Source organism: Budorcas taxicolor, chromosome X (genome assembly GCF_023091745.1).
Source record: "Budorcas taxicolor isolate Tak-1 chromosome X, Takin1.1, whole genome shotgun sequence".
Lineage (NCBI taxonomy): Eukaryota > Metazoa > Chordata > Mammalia > Artiodactyla > Bovidae > Budorcas > Budorcas taxicolor.
This window is the reverse complement of record NC_068935.1, coordinates 113318209-113334520: the sequence shown is the minus strand read 5'-3', so window position 1 is coordinate 113334520 and position 16312 is coordinate 113318209. Positions and strand designations below refer to the sequence as shown.

At 38.6% G+C, this 16312-nt stretch overlaps 1 protein-coding gene across 4 annotated transcripts in view; it reads left to right on the top strand.

Annotated features, from left to right (window-relative positions):
* The window catches only part of GK (glycerol kinase), a 75418-nt gene that overhangs the window by 11166 nt on the left and 47940 nt on the right, over window positions 1-16312 (top strand). For all 4 annotated transcript variants that reach the window (XM_052662864.1, XM_052662863.1, XM_052662862.1 and 1 more), the window contains exons 2-4: window positions 930-1003; window positions 3370-3476; window positions 11028-11105. In XM_052662864.1, the coding sequence (XP_052518824.1) occupies window positions 930-1003; window positions 3370-3476; window positions 11028-11105 (259 nt within the window). The remainder of the gene's footprint in view (window positions 1-929; window positions 1004-3369; window positions 3477-11027; window positions 11106-16312) is intronic.

Genomic DNA, 16312 nt, shown 5'->3' with positions numbered 1-16312 from the left:
AGCAACAAGACTCCCCATGTGTTTCCCCTTACTACTTTGTCTTTCTGAGTCTGTCTTCAGCGAGGAATTTTCTCCCACAGGAAACGTAGGCCTGGAAACATTTTCTTAATTGGAGGTGACTTTACTGCTGCAATTAAAGTGATTGGGGAAGTTAATTTTAATTAAAATATGAACTCTTAACTCTGAAAGACTAAGCCATGTGATACTTAAATATAGATATACCCAGGTGAAAAATAATACTTGGAAAAGAAGTTGTTAGGTTTTCAGGAAGCGTTATTTTAATGGTGTTAAAATTGCAGAGGCTAGTACTGCACTTATTTTTTGGTAGCTTTCCTCCACGAGTTTTAATGTTTTATAATCAAGAGTCACCAATTCACGTCAGAGAGAGCACTCAGCTTGATGCCACGGTCGGTCCTCTTCTCTCCTTCCTGATAATGACTCTCCTTGGCTCTCGTAAGAGTGAGATGCACTGTTACACTTTCCTTCAAAAGAATTTACACAGGCTGCTTTCCTGCCTGGGCATCTATGATTCCTGTTTCTACATGCAAGATGGATGCAGAATAGAACCTGACACTATCACTATCAGCACTGATCCAGCTCTTTTATTTTTGGTTTTCCTAATCTCTAAAAGAAATCCATACTATTCACTGGTTGATGTATTAAATTTCCTACATCTGGAACCATTTTTTTAAAGAATGAAGAATTGCCTCTTCAGCTTTATCTTTAACAGATTTTCATTTATTTAAAAAGAAGTTATTTCTGAAGCTACCTTGTAACTTGCATGATTCTATCTGAAGAGAGCATTGTCAGGCATTTCCTCTGAAATGCTTTTTCTATCAGTGAATAAGAACTTCAGTTGCCGAATAACTTTTGAACATCCTTGCTGTCTACCTGCATTTTTTACTCTACTCTTGCAATATATTTTTCAGGTTTTCAATTCAAAAACAGCCGAACTACTTAGTCATCATCAAGTGGAAATAAAACAAGAGTTTCCAAGAGAAGGGTATGTTTCCTAATTTAATATGTAAAGATACCTCATATTTATTAGTCCATCTCAACCCACCTGCCCTATGTCTCTGTAAAGTAAGCTTGACCAAACACCCTCCTGAGAAGACAAGGAATAGGTATTAGTCAAGAAAAGAAGCAGTAACTTGGGACTTCCCAGATGCTCCAATGGTTAAGAATCTGCCTTGTAGTGCAGGGAACTTGGTTTCTGTCCCTGGTCAGGGAACTAAGATCTAACTTGCCAAGGAGCAACTGAGCCCATGTGCCATAACTCAGACTTGGCTTAGCAAAAAGAATAAATAAATCAGTAAATATATATATTAAAAAAGAAGCACTAACTTGGTAGGTCAGCAAAAATGTGACTGATGGCTTAGAAATTCAGGGACAGAAAAGGAGTAGTAAAGTAATAAAGCAAAGGTATATTAGATGTCAGAAATTCCACATTGACTTTGAAGTCATTTAGTTTTATGTCTTCATTATTGTCAAGCTGCTTCTCTCCTGATTTGCACATGAAGGTTTTTTCCTTAAATAAAGAAACGGGTTTGTTTTTTTTTAAATTCATATATCTTAACATCTGCTACTAAATCATCCTTTTGGGAAATAATGTTCATATGTAGTAATTGTGGTATTAATAATATATATGCTCTATATAGTACATATACATGTACTGTACAGTGTTCAAAAATTGATATTTATGATACAACCACTTTGAAAAACTGTGTGGCAGTTTCTTATCAAATAAATCATATATCTGCTGCATTCCACTCTTAGGAATTCATCCAAGAGAAGTGAAAGCATATGCCTATAGAAAGGCTTATCTACATGAATGCTTATAGTAGCTTTGTTCATAATAAAATTGGAAACCCCTCAAATGTTTGCCATCAGTAAACAATGAATATACTATTCATCAGTAAACAATAACAATGGAATACTGTTCGGCAGGTTTAAAACAGTGGCCTGATACATGCAACAACATGGTTGAATCTCTGTTATCATGGAAAATGAAAAAAAGCTGGGCATAGGAGACTACATCCTATATGACTATCTAAAATTTTAAAAGATGCTGAACTGATTAGGATGATAGGAGTCCCGAAAGTGGTTGCCTGTGAGTGTGTGATTGACTTGAATGCATGAAAGAACTTTTCTGGTGCAATGGAAATATTCTATATCTGGATGTGGGTTAGATTGGTATATGCATTTGTTGAAACTCAACAAATGTGTGTGCTTTAGATCTGTTCATTATATTGTAAAGTTTACTTCAATTTAAGAAAGAGGAAAACAAAGCAGTGCCTTACCAGATTTTCCATTAAAAATGTTCTCCTCTGTTTCAGGGAATTCCTTTGTTTAATAATAAAAGTTATTGACATGTTACTAGCATTGGAATGACTGTCCATAGACCTGATCCCATTGCAGTTTAAGAGAGAGGATAGTTAGTCTTGGAGGGATAGAAATTAGAAATATGTGGAAGGAGATTGGGTTTTTGGAAAGAGAAAATGTAGAGACAGAATTCATAGCTTGGGAAAGCTGGGCAGGCCTGGGGGAAAGCTGGGCAGACCTGGAGGAAGGCTGAGAAGAAAGGCATTTGGCATTCCCTTGCTACTTCCAGATTGTAGCGTAGGATTCTTTTAACTTGTGTCATTTCTACTTTTCCATAGATAAGGTATGCCATTTGTTTTTCTCAGATATAAACTGTTCTCATTTATTATGAGCCATTCATCCTTCTGTGGTTCTTGTACCTTACGTACAATTGCCCTGGGATTTGGTCTGAAAACTTGGACCAGTCACTTGTCTACATGACATAGTTCTTGGAAGGAATTTAAAAAAATTTTTCCCTACTTTCTAACAAAACATTTTAGGAAAAATCATGACAAAAGTGATTAATATACTTATTTGACTTCAGAATTTGTTGTGCTTCATAAATAAATAAACAAACAAATATGTAAGCAAGGAAATCAGTCAGTGTGTCCAAAGAATAATATCTGTATTTAGTCTGTTTAAAAATGACTAATGACTAGTGAAATGTGAATACTATCAGATTTCATCAGACCTACAAGATATAAAGAATTGGGGAACTTATTTCTTACTGGATTTGAAAAAATGATTTTAAAACAGGTAGAATATCTGCTGTTTGTGGCCTAGTATTACCTCCTTTGAAATGGTTAATTACTGTATGAAGAATAATAAAAATGTAAGGGAAATTGGCCCTTCTTTAAGTCCTTTCTTTAGAATATTGGATATGCTTTGCTTATCTGATTTTCTTCAGTTTATGCAGCCACACCCTCATAAGTGAACATCTCTAGAGTAATAAATTATATCTGTCTTGCTTGTTTGTGGACTAACCAAAATACTTTCTTTTGTTTGAAGGTGGGTGGAGCAGGACCCTAAGGAAATTCTGCAGTCTGTCTATGAGTGTATAGAGAAAACGTGTGAGAAACTCGGGCAGCTCAATATTGATATTTCCAACATAAAAGGTATTTTTAATGTTTTACTCTCTCTGTGATTATCTCAATTAAATTCATTCATTCATTCAGCACATACTCGACTGCCTGTGCAATGGCAAGCATTTCTTCAAGAACTGAGGATATAACAATAAACAGGAAGATTAGGTCCCTTTTCTCTTTGCTTTTGGTGCGTTTGAGACCACCAAGAAGAGCAGAGAAATATTAGCTAATTTCAGATATGGATAAGTTCCATGCAGAAAATAAAACCCAGTGATATGGTAGAGTATATGGAGAAAGGCTTCCTTTAGATTAGAAGGCCAGAGAAGGCCTCTCTGAGGAGGTGACACTTTTTCTGATGTCTCGGAGGCCAGAAGGGGCCAGCCATACAAATATCTGGGGGAAGAGTGTTTGAGGAAAAGAAAGTAGCATCTGCAAAGGTCCTGAGTGGGTATAAGCTTGGCCAATTCCTGGATCAGAAAGAAGGCCAGCATATCAAAAACAACGTAAAAGAAGTGTTGTTTCTTACAACCTGAGAAAAGCTTTCAGTAGGAATTGAAATCTGGAAAGTGGATAGGGTCTTGTTGGTCAATTAGGAGTTTGGATGTTGTTCTTAGTGTCACAAGGAGCCATGAGAAGGCTTTAAGTGAGCTGATAGAGGATAACAGGGTCTGACTTGCAGTTTAGAAACAACTCCCTGACTGCTGCGTGGAGAGTGGATAGGAAAGGTGTAAGTATGGACTCAAAGAGACCAGTGTGGAGACCACTCTGGAAGTCCTGAGAGAGAAAGGACGATGACTTGATCAACAGTGGTTGTAGTGAAAGTGAGGAGAAAGGGCCAGACCTTGCTGATGAATTGGATGTCAGGGGAGCAGAGAGAGTACTGGGGTGAGGGGGAGAGATGGGTCACAGATGAGACTTGATTTCTTTTCCTGGAGCTCTTGGATGGTTATAGAGATGCTCTTTACTGAGGAGAGAAAGAATAGGAACAGCTTGGAGTGGACAGAGATTATTTGAAATCAAAACACTTCATGTATGAAATTGCCCTAAAATAATTGAGAGTGTGAGATTATTATAGATGCCTCTGTGCATTCCTAGTAGTTTTAATAGAATATCTGCCTATGTTTGACTTTGCTCCATTCATACAGGGAGGAAAAAATAACCCAGACATCTAAAATTGATGTGCTGCTAGTGTAAAGGGTGAAAGCATAATGTGGTTATTGCCATCTCCTTAGAGTTTAAATGTTTCTAGCTCATCATTCAAGGGCTATTCTGTTTCTTCCTTGGCTAATTTGTCTCTAGGTAGAGGGAATAATTAGTTGTTGTTGGTGGTGGTTCCTTAATTCATGTCATCTTGGTTCTTAAATTGACTCGTACTCCCAAGTTGAAACATTGATTTTTTTTCCCCCAGAGTTTCTCTTATTTCCCTAAATAAAAGTCATTTCAAAAAAAGACTAAGCACAATCAAAACTAGTCATTCAGCAAACTCAGAATGCCTACAACGTGCTAAGTGCCCTCGGGACACAGTGGAGCACAAATAGGGTTGTACAGCTGTCAAATGGGAGAAACATGTCAATCCCATTACAAATTCATAGTATACTGTTAACAGTGATATTTCTGTTACTGCAGATTTTTACAAGAAATACCCACGGGCAGTTTGATATAGGTTAACAGTTTTTTTAATATCCTACCCTCATTTTATTCCTACATCTAAGGGAAGAGCTTCACACTTCTTTTAGAGTTGCATTCACCAAGTTTTAGAAGAGTTGCATGTGAAACTGATTGTTGGTCAGTTTTCTTGAATTGTCCTCGCAGCTTTCACAGTCTAAACAGTGTAAACATATGAGGCATTCAGCAGCACACCCTGTTGTCAAAATATCCATTACCAGTGACGTTAATCATCTAGGTGGCTGAACGCCATGTTCAGAATGTAGACTCCAGAGCCACTGGCCATGATTTTGACCTCATTCTACCTCCTGTACAGGTGAGGTAGGCTTCAGTGTGTTAGCCTTCTGGACCTACTCAGGTGGTTCTTTTTTCTCTTGTTTTTGTGGTGTTCCTGAAGATGACACATAACTGCAGTCCAAGTAACTTGTCTTCCACTTGCACTGTCTTCAAGAGCACTGAACACATAGCTCCCTGCTCTCTGCTCCTCCGTGTCTGGCCAGTGTGAAACTTATACCCTAACCAAAGTGACCGAGCACTTCCTTCTCAACAACTCTCAGCCTATGGCCGAGGAAGAGAACATTCCACAAGCCCATCCATATCAGGCCAATTGTGCTAAAAAAATTTTTTTTCCCAGATAATTTCTTGAATGGGCACTGTCAAGGGCCAAGCTTTGGCTAGAGCTCTAGGTCACAGAGGCCTCGTGATGTAAAGGATTTTCCATCACCTGAACCTAGTTGCGGATGAGGGGACAGGAAGCCATCACAGGTTGTGGAGCTCTTTAGTGGTGGATAACATGCATGCTCAGCCGCCCTGTCTCCTGGTCCAGTCCTCTCTTTCCTGAGCCACACAGATGTTAACCTCAAAATGGCTTGAGTTTTGAGTTCTAGTGTAGCAAATAAATGATTTTTTTTTCCCTACTAAAGAGTGACTCATTGATCACTTACCTGGTAATCACTGAGTTCATCATAGCTGGTTGTATTTCTTTTACAAACTCCAGTTTCATTGGTTTTAGTCGTCCTCATCAGCCGAAGTGTGTTGATTTCAGGTCCCTACAAACAAGGTCTCTAAAATCAGAGTTCACTTTCCAGTTTAACAGCTCACAGAAGCCCAAGACAAGCAAATAGGCTGCTGCTTTCCTTCTTGGCTTAGAGAGCTGGGCAGCTCTGTTTGCCTGTCACTGGACTGAAGGAAATACAAAGTATGCAGACTGACTAGCCATTAGAAAGACTGAAATAATGCCATTTGCAGCAACATGGGTGGACATAGAGATTGTCATAGTGAAGGAAGTAAGACAGAGAAAGAGAAATATTGTATGACATCCCTTATATATGGAGTCTTAAAAGAACAGGTGCAAGTAGAGTTCCTTGCAAAACAGAAAGAGACTCACAGACTAAGAAAACGAACTCATGGCTGCCAAGGGGAAGGATAGGTGGAAGGGATAGTTAGGGAATGTGGGATGGACATATACACACTGGTGTATTTAAAAGAGGTAACTAACAAGGATCTACTTATAGCACAGGGAACTCTGCTCAATGTTCTGTGACAGCCTGGAGGGGAGGGGAGTTTGGGGGAGAATGCATACAGGTAAATCTATGGCTGAGTCCCTTTGCTGTTCACCTGAAACTTAGCTCAACATTGTTAACTGGCTATACCCCAATAAAAAATGTAAATAAAAAGTATACAGAGTGACAAAACCAGATAATCTCTCTCATTCATCCTCTGTCAGGAGGTACAAACAGAACACAAAATACACTGTTACAAAGTTGAGAGCATCAAATCCTAAATGATTAGATAGTAGTTCTCACACCCTTGCAAAACAAGGAAATCGCCTCTCAGAAAAGGTATTCTTTGTCCCAAAGCACTTCTCAGCAGTTGCCAGCTATCATTTGAAATTGTTACAACTTGCCATAAGCACACATCTTCCAGATGGTACTTTCTTAAAAAGCTTTATACTGCTTCCTACATGGAACTTCCAGTAGTCCCAGAGCCTTCCTCTAGGGATTGTATTATTTTGTGTGTGTGCGCTCAGTTGTGTCTGACTCTATGCGACCCCATGGACATAGCCCGCTAGGCTCCTCTGTCCATGGGATTCTCCAGTCAAGAATACTGGAGTGGGGTGCCATTTTCTCCTCCAGGGGATAGTCCTGACCCAGTGTCTCCTGCATTGGCAGGCATACTCTTTACCTTGGAGCCACTTTCTTTTACTATGTGTGTTTTTCTTTTTTTTTTTTTTTTTCAGAAATGTGTTCCAATTATAAATTATAACTTATTTTTAAATAAGGATGCATGTCATCTATAATTCTACGAAGACAACAATTATAACATTCTGGACTATTTCCAAAGGCTTTTTCCTCATTATATTTTCTTAACTGCAGTTATAACTTTTCACAGGCAATCTTAAGCAAAATTTAACCCGATTTTAAATGTAGCATTTAACTAGTTAATTTTATAGCTACACTCAGTGTTGAGGAAAACAAAATCCTAAAAAAATATCTGCCAGATACAAGAGTAATACATTGGGTGTTTTATTTGTTTGTTTGTTTTTGTTTTTTTATACATTGGGTTTTATATATGCCAGTGATTACAATATCTATAGCTAAAAGACTTGTATGTCATATGCTCTTATTGTAGCTTGACTAGGGTGGCAAATTATGAAACCTAAACATGTTATTCTGAAAAAGAGGGAATTAAAATTGGAAACTATTAAGATAAGTACCTGTGCAGTCAATAAAAGTTTCTTTCAGGAGCATAGAACACCTAGAGCATTTTAGGGTAAAAATGGCAAGTAATCAGCTTGTGAAAGAAGTTCAGAAGTTCAGAGACCTGTATCAGAGAAACCAGTGCCAGACGTGTTTGTGTGGAAGAGAGTCCTGAGAAAGCTGGTTCTCTGGACTTTGTCTGCAATAAAAGCACTTTAGCTTGGCACGAAGGAACCAAATTGAGAGAGAGGGGAAAGAAGTGGTCAGAGTGGAACCTGTGACTGATGACTCAGATGGCAATAGTTCTAGATGTTCTAAATACCAGGTGAAAGAAAGTAAAAAGTAAAGTCGCTCAGTTGTGTCCGACTTTTTGCGACCCAATGAACTGTAGCCTACCACGATCCTCCAACCATGGGATTTGCCAGGCAAGAGTACTGGAGTGGGTTGCCATTTCCTCCTCCAGGGGATCTTCCCGACCCAGGGATCAAACCTGGGTCTCCCGCTTTGTAGGCAGATGCTTTACCATCTGAGCCACCAGGGAATGAACCAAAAAAGAAGGGTAGCCTGAAGGGCGTAGAATAGAAACTCCAGGATTGCAACTCAGGAAACAGACAACTAGTTAACTGCTAATTAATGCAGTGGGGAAGAATAGGAGAGTTTAGTAGAGCATGAATTCCTGATGAGTCCTCATTGTGAAGTTCACCTTAACAACCATTGCCAAGGTGCTGCTGAGGTCTCTAGCCTCTGCTGTGCCCACAGTGCTGCTAGGGAATTCCTTTACCTTTGAGTGTCCTACTTCGTTCAGTCCCATTCCTTGCGACTGACACTCCACTGTCTGCATAGAAATGATGACACTGAACGGCAGCCATAAGTAACATGTATGGAGTAGTTATTGTGTGCCAGGCACTGTTTTTTTTAATTTATTTATTTATTTTTAATTGGAGGGTAATTGCTTTACAATATTGTGCTGGTTTCTGCCATATATCAACATGAACTGGCCATGGATATACGTGTGTCCTCTCAGGCACTGTTTCAATAGGCATCAATTCAAGTTTCCCTTTTTGGAACCTGGTAAGGCTTGCCTGGTGACTCAGACGGTAAAGAATCCGCCTGCAATGCAGGAGACTCAGGTTCGATCCTTCGGTCAGGAAAATCCCCTGGAGAAGAGAATGGCAACCCACTCCAAGTATTCTTGCCTGGGAAGTTTCATGGACAGAAGAGCCTGGAGAGCTACAGTCCGTGGGGTTGCAAGAGTCAGACAGACTGAGTGACTAACACTTGCACTTTCAAGGTGGGAGTTACTGGTGATGTCCATTTTACAGAAGATAAAACTGAGACCCAGGGTTACACTGCTAGAAAGCAGAGGCAGTCTGGCTTTGGAGCCTGAGCTCTATTGAATAGTGCCCAATTGCACAATCCTCGTTTTAGCAGATCGCCTTGTATGCTACTTCATAGAGAAAGTCTTGGTTCTGGCATCTAAATTCCTCAACTTCCTGTCCCTGTTCTTAATGTCTGTATCTCTTGCCCCCTTCCCTCCATCACAAGGGCAGCGAATGAGCTTCTGACCTAGTGAAGCTCCTCCCTGGGTATTAATCTCATCCCCTCTGTTACTGTAAGAATCAGGACGGTGTCCCATTCATTTCCAGACCCCTTCCTCCCCTACCCCCATATTCTTCTTTCTCTTCCTGTATCCCTGCAAACATTTTTATCTTCCTTTTGTTAAAAAAAAAAAAAATCACCCCCAAATCTATTCCTTTCACCCTGTGCCTCTAAGTTTCCTGGTAATGGAATCTCATTCATCTTTGTACGTCTAGGCAAGGTGTTACAATGAGTAACTCTGCGTTGGATGAAGATGATTTAAAACAAGGGAGCTGCTGGTCCCCTTCAGATCTCTGTTGGTCAGAACGTTGCTAGTATGTTTATTCTGGGGTACAGTGTGAGTAATTTGGACAGATAGTTGCATATTCCTAGGGGAGATGGTGAAGGGACTTTACACCATGCCGTATGGAGGTCGGGGCAGTGCACTGAAATTGGATTGTTCAGCCTCGGCAAGGGAAGAGAAGAAGCCTGGAGGGACAGAAGAACTGCTTCAAGTGTGAAAGGCTGACCTGTGGAAGGAGTCACCTTATTCTTGTATCTCCAAAGAGTGTGGCAAAGATCGACAGGCAGAAACGACGAGGAAAAGGATTTTTTTCAAATAGAAAAGCTGTGTGGCATAGATTGGTTTGCCTCGTGAAAGGTAGTATCTTTTCACTAGAAGGTGTCTGAATGGTCTCGTAACAGGCAATTCCAGAGATTTGAGCATAAGATAGGTTGATTATATTGCCTTTAAGGTTAAATTCTGAAAGAGCCCTTTAGCCCAGCATATGCAACTCTATACATGTGGGGAGTATTAAGAAAAATATACCAATGTTCCAGTGCTACCCCAGGTAGTTAAATGAAAATGTTTGCTCCAGGCCCTGGGCACTAGAATTCTATAAAAGCTCTGCAGTTGATTCTAATGTACAGCCAAGTCTGAAAACCTCCAATTTAGCTGAATCAAGCTAAACTGAATAAAATGGTATGGAATGGTATTTTACTTAGAGTAACTTACTGTAACTATAGCCCTTGAGTTGTATATAGGTTAGTATGAGGTAATTGCCATCACATATTGTACTTATGCCTGATTCAAACTCTATGTCTCATAAACTATTATTAAAATACATGAAAAAATTGAATTTCTAACTAAACATAATATGAGTTTACTCAGCATGAAGGATTCTATTGGTGGCTGTTTTTTTAAAATGCAGATGTGTGTGTGCACACAGAGGGAAATTTCTTGTAGCAGTTAGTAAATAAATGAATGAGGTTATTGTTGGTCGCCTCAGCATAATAAATAGGGTGTTGTAAACTGGGGAAGTTATTGCATTCCCTTTTTATAAGCCAACCTGGGAGTCTTTCTTTTCACTATTGATCTGGGTCTATGTCATGGTGTGCTGATAGTAAAGAGGGAAGGAGTCTGTAAGAAAGAAAAAGAAGCTTAACTTGGAGGTTTGTTTTTCCTGGGGCCATTTGAAGAAAATCAACTCAATACCACTACTAATGTTCCAAATGTCTTTTTTTCCCCCACATTGTTATGTTTACTTGTGCCTATATAAAAAAAAAGAGAACTATCCTCAGATTTTTGCTTGTTTTTTTCTTTTTTTAAATTCTTTTCTGTTTAATTTTCTCTTGAAAGCTATTGGTGTCAGTAACCAGAGGGAAACCACCGTAGTCTGGGACAAGTTAACTGGAGAACCTCTCTACAATGCTGTAGGTAAGCTGTTGTGCGTGGATGTCAAATGCAAGGCCTTTTTCTACTTGCAGATGTGGTCGTGCTAAAACATCTGGCTCAAAGAGCATGTAGTCATGTTTCCTATAATCTCAAAGAGTTTTCTAAGAAATGGGTTGTTATATATTTACCAATTTCAGATAGTTATTCCCATGTTGAATTAACTCTTTTTTTTGCTCTCCCCTTCCTGATAATTTGTATTAGATAAATGAATCAGTATGGCTAGAACTTTTCGTGATCCCTGCTGTTTCTGACACCTAAAAGAGATTTTACCTCCTCCTCCCCTCAAAACTCAAGATTACACATGTTCCCAGTCCCATGTCCACCTCTCCGTAAAGTACTTGTGTACTTGTTCTTCCCATATAGGCATTTGAATCGACTCTACTGAGCTTATGAAAACAAAAATCTCATCATTTTAGCTCCTTCTGCTATAAATGTGGTTATGTCCACAGGGTGGAAAGGCTGAATCTCAAACATACCACCATTAGATATCATGCTTTATTCAGTGGAAATAACCATGTATATTTTAGTCTCACTCTTAGCAGCATATGACAATTGAGCACTGAATGACACTCTCACTTACTAAAAGGAAGATTTTGTTCTAAATATACAATCACTAAAAGGCATCGTTCTGTCACAAATAGAAAAGCACCATTCTTTGGTCAATAAAGTAACAGGTTGTGGGTTGGGGAGTGGAGACAGAAGTTGTCAGAGATGGAATGATTTATGGAGTGAGCAATTTTTACTTTGCAGTTAACTTTAGTATAGATTGGAAAAAGTGACGTTCAAGCAGAAAATGTGCTTAAAAAGTGTTTTGTAAGAGTAGCGTGAATCCTTTGGAAAGAATCTTTATAAAAAAAGTAAGGTGTTTAAGAAATTAAGGTGTTACAAGAAAACATTTAGTATGTCTTCTGTACTTGTGATAAAAAACTAAAGATGCAAAGAAAAGGTGAAAGAATTGTAGCCAAAGGTCGTATTAGACAAAGTACCTCTTTTGAATCTTTATTTTCTTCTCATTCTCATGAGCAGCTCATTTTGAATACAAGGAGGATATTACAATTTTAGTGACTAGGAGAGTATTCTTTCACAGACAAATGTTAGCCAACTTTTTATACCTTTTAGGGTACCCTATAGGGTTTTACTTTCTGTTTTCCCCCTCATGAAAGGAAGGGCCTACTCACAGAAACCAGAAAGTTCTTGTTAAACTCTAAACTTTGAATAGTAATACTTTTTGTTTTCCCCCTCATGAAAGGAAGGGCCTACTCACAGAAACCAGAAAGTTCTTGTTAAACTCTAAACTTTGAATACTGCAGCTTTGGACTTCGAGTTGTCATATTAAAATAATGCAACTAGGTTAGTTGAAGTTATACTTATAGTGAAGGATTTCAGTAAATGTTTTACCAGGAAGACTTTTTGTGATGTGCTTATTTATTCGTTCCTTTTTCTTCTACAATTTCTAATTTTCTATTTAAAAAATAGCAGGCGTTCAAAACAAGAATGACTGAAAACCAAAAGAAACAACTGACACTGCAAACAGACCCATAGGAAATCCTAATATTAGAGTTATCAGACTTTAACCATGACCTGCAGGTTCAAGAAATTCATGGGGAAGATTGATAATCTTAGCAAACAATTAGAAATTTAAGGATAGAAATTTTATAATGGTATTAAACTCCATTGATGAGTTTTACATCATATTAGACACAGCTGAGGCACAGACACACAAAGGTTTAGAAAATGTAGAAAAGTATCTAAGAGGAATATAGAGTAAGATAAGAAGGTTCAACATATTTTTAATTGGGGACCCAGAAGAAAAGGAAAGTGAGAGAGAGAGAAAAGTTTTTCAAAACTGTTGAAAAATATGCCACCAATTCATGAAGCACTATGAATCCCCAGGCAAGATATATACACAGAAAGCCATACACAAACATAGGCTGAGACCTAAAGATAAAAAGAATTTTAAAGTAGCCAGAGGACGTGACTTTGAAGAGAGCAACACTAAAACTTCTAGCTGATTTCTCAATGGAAACAGAGTACAGTGGAATGAAATCTTTGAAGTGCTAAAAGAAAATAATATCCACCTAGAATTCTATATTTAGTGAAAATATCCTTAAGAAATGAAGGTAAAATATAAAAAGGCAACGACAAACCAAAACTTAGAAAAATCATTACAAGCAAACCCCTACTGAAAGAAAAACTAGTTTTTTTTCTGGTAAAAGGAAAAAAATGTTCTCAGGTGGAAACTAGGCAATGCACGGAGGAATACAGAGGCCAAGAAAGAGAAAATACGTAGGTCATTCTAACTGAATTTTGACTGTATGAAATAATGTATTGTGATGTTCAAAATATATTAAAATTTTAAATACTACATGGCAACAATAGTACATGAAAGGAATATGTAGTAGATGAGATTAAAGTGTCTTGTGGTCCCAGTACTGTCAAGGATGCATGTTGTGGTCTCTAGGCTAAGCAGTGAAAGAGTAAATAATGTATACTGAAGAGGGAAAATAGAATGACTTTTAAAAAGAAGGCAGGAAAGAAAGAAAAAGGAATAGAACCAGGAAGGAAGGACAAATAGGAAGCATTGAAATCCTACCATGTAAGTAATTATATTAAAAAGGACATGATTACTCTCTTCAGTAAAATCTAGCAAAGGAGTTCATTGAAACTGCTAATGAGCTGATGGGATTAGAACAGTAAGACTGGAGAGACAAATTGGCCAGACCTTTCAGAGGAAAGATACAACTGATATGTTTGGAAATTGAATAGGGCATAAACATGAGGCAAAAATAAAACAGGGCTATAAGATTTTTAGCCTGAGAAAACAGAAGGAAATTAAGTAATATTTAAAGAGTGCCAACATGAGAGAAAAATGACTTTCTCTCTTGGCCAAGCTGAATATGGGACTTGGAATTAAAGCTCATTTCTGGACAATTAGAATTGTGGCTCTGTTATAAAGAGCTCTTTCAAAATGTAGACTTAAAAGTTGATAACAGGAACTTCCCTGGTGGTCCAGTGGGTAAGACTCCATGCTTCCAATGCAAGGGGTGCAGGTTTGACCCCTGGTCAGGGAACTAAGACAGGGAACTTGAAGGCACTGCATGCTTTGTGGTGCATCCAAAAAAAAAGTTGTTAATATAGTCTCAGTTTATTATAGATGAATTCACCATAAGAATGAAGGTTACATTAATTTGTGCAACTGAAGTTTAAGTGCCTTTCTGTAGACAGGTTCTGTGATGACCCCTAGGCAGATAGTGACAAACCAGGCAGTTACTATGCTTGCCTTGGTGACAGAGAAGGCTAGGGGGAGAAATTTGGAGGCTAGACAAGGAAAGAGAATAGAAAAGGAGGACAGAGAGTAATTAGCTGGGAGGAGATGCCACTAAGTCATGACAAGGATAAATGCTGCCTCTAATATTCTTCCACCCAGGAAATACTAAGGTGGCATATGTCCATGCAAATTTTCAGTTGAGAATATGAACACAATATGAAATCTTTAGCAGCTTTATCTTGAAACAACATGAAACAGAATCAGCTTTTTACATATCTTTTTTTGAGCTTCTTTGTCTTCGTGTATATCATGGCCAGTGGGTTTTTCACTTTTCCCCTCTTTCTCTATCTATATATTTTCTTCCTTCCTTGTCCCTTCCTCTTGTAAACCTTTTCTCACTCAATGCCTGTACTGCGCTTCTTCATTTTTCTCTCTGTTTACTAAGTAAATTATATAACCGATGCACAGTATTTGTTATAGGCAAGCACAAGAGAGGGCCAGTCTTCTTTTTTTAATTGCTTTTTATTATGTCACCATTTTTATGGGGTCCTTGATAGGTAATCTACTCACTCAGCCCCTGTACAATAATAGAGAGGAGAAATTCGGGGTCCTGTTAGTGGACATGAAACAGGCTTGGGGAAGACCTTGAAGACCAAGAAAGGCTATTTGTTCTTCCTTGTCATTAGGGTGTGTTTGTCGTTTGACATCTTTTGTAACGGTATGCTTATGAGATAGAAAAACATGCAAAGGTATCCATTGAGGCACAGATGGTCTGTTTCAGAAGCTTCATATTGTCTTAGCGTTTCTATGTTAGTTCTGTGATTGGCGGGGTGAACATTGGTATGGTACCCAAGGTGGAGATAAAACACATCCCTCCTTCCTAGTCCCTGGGCCATGATGCAGCCATTTACTGTGATGGTCTCACAGATGGATTGCAGCAGCTTTGTGGCCCTGGATCTGAAGCAGCCCTCTGCCTTCTCTCGCTTATCTTTCATTTTCCTCATCCCTCTGACTTTTCTCTCTCCCTTTCAGCATTATCTTCATCAATATTTTCCAAAGAATTCCCTCCACTCCTCTCCCCACCATTTTTCTAAGCCTTTTCCTTCCAGAACCACCTTTTTTTTTTTTTTTTAGTGGTCTAAAGGCTTTGCTGTCTTCTTAATAGTATTGAAAAGGAAGTTTAGATTGACAAATGTACCACAGACTAAACCGATAAAGAAGCACAAAGCTCCACAGGTAGTTCAGAGGTTGAGTGGGGGAAGGCTTGAATCAACTGATATTTTTGCAAATTCATATACACATTTCACTGATGCTGCCGGGGAAACATTCTGGCTTGACTCGGATGGCCCAGCTCTTTCCCCACTTCTTGGCTAAGTTTCGTCACTCACTACTGAAGTTGCTTGGTATGCACGGCAAGCCAAGTGCAACAGGACCCTCATCGTGGTAGCTTTCTGTTGAACACAATTCATGATTTGATGTCAAAATATTATTCATAGTAAGGACTAATATCCAGGGAGGCCAGAGTCACTGATGTGAGCCCTGTAGTATATTACAGAAATAAAAATCATGTGTCTCTCAGCCATTATTCCTTCTTTAAATGGTATTACAAACATTTTTTCTAAGGTACTGGATTTAAAGTTTCCTGTGACACATGACTTTTTATGCAGAGAGTGACAGTTTTAGACATTGGTCATTCTCTTTGCCTTTTTAAAAAATTTTTGCATATTAGTTCACCCCAGGCCAATGATTAATTCTGGTTAGTCATCTGTTGAGATCTGAAGGAACCTTGAGCTCAATTCTTTTATCTTTTTGGGAATTGGGATATGTTTCAGAATATCAACATGAAAGAAAACCATAGCTGGCAAACCTCCTAAAACTCCTAAGCACACTTGGTCTTAAACAACAAAGGTGTGGTGTTTTT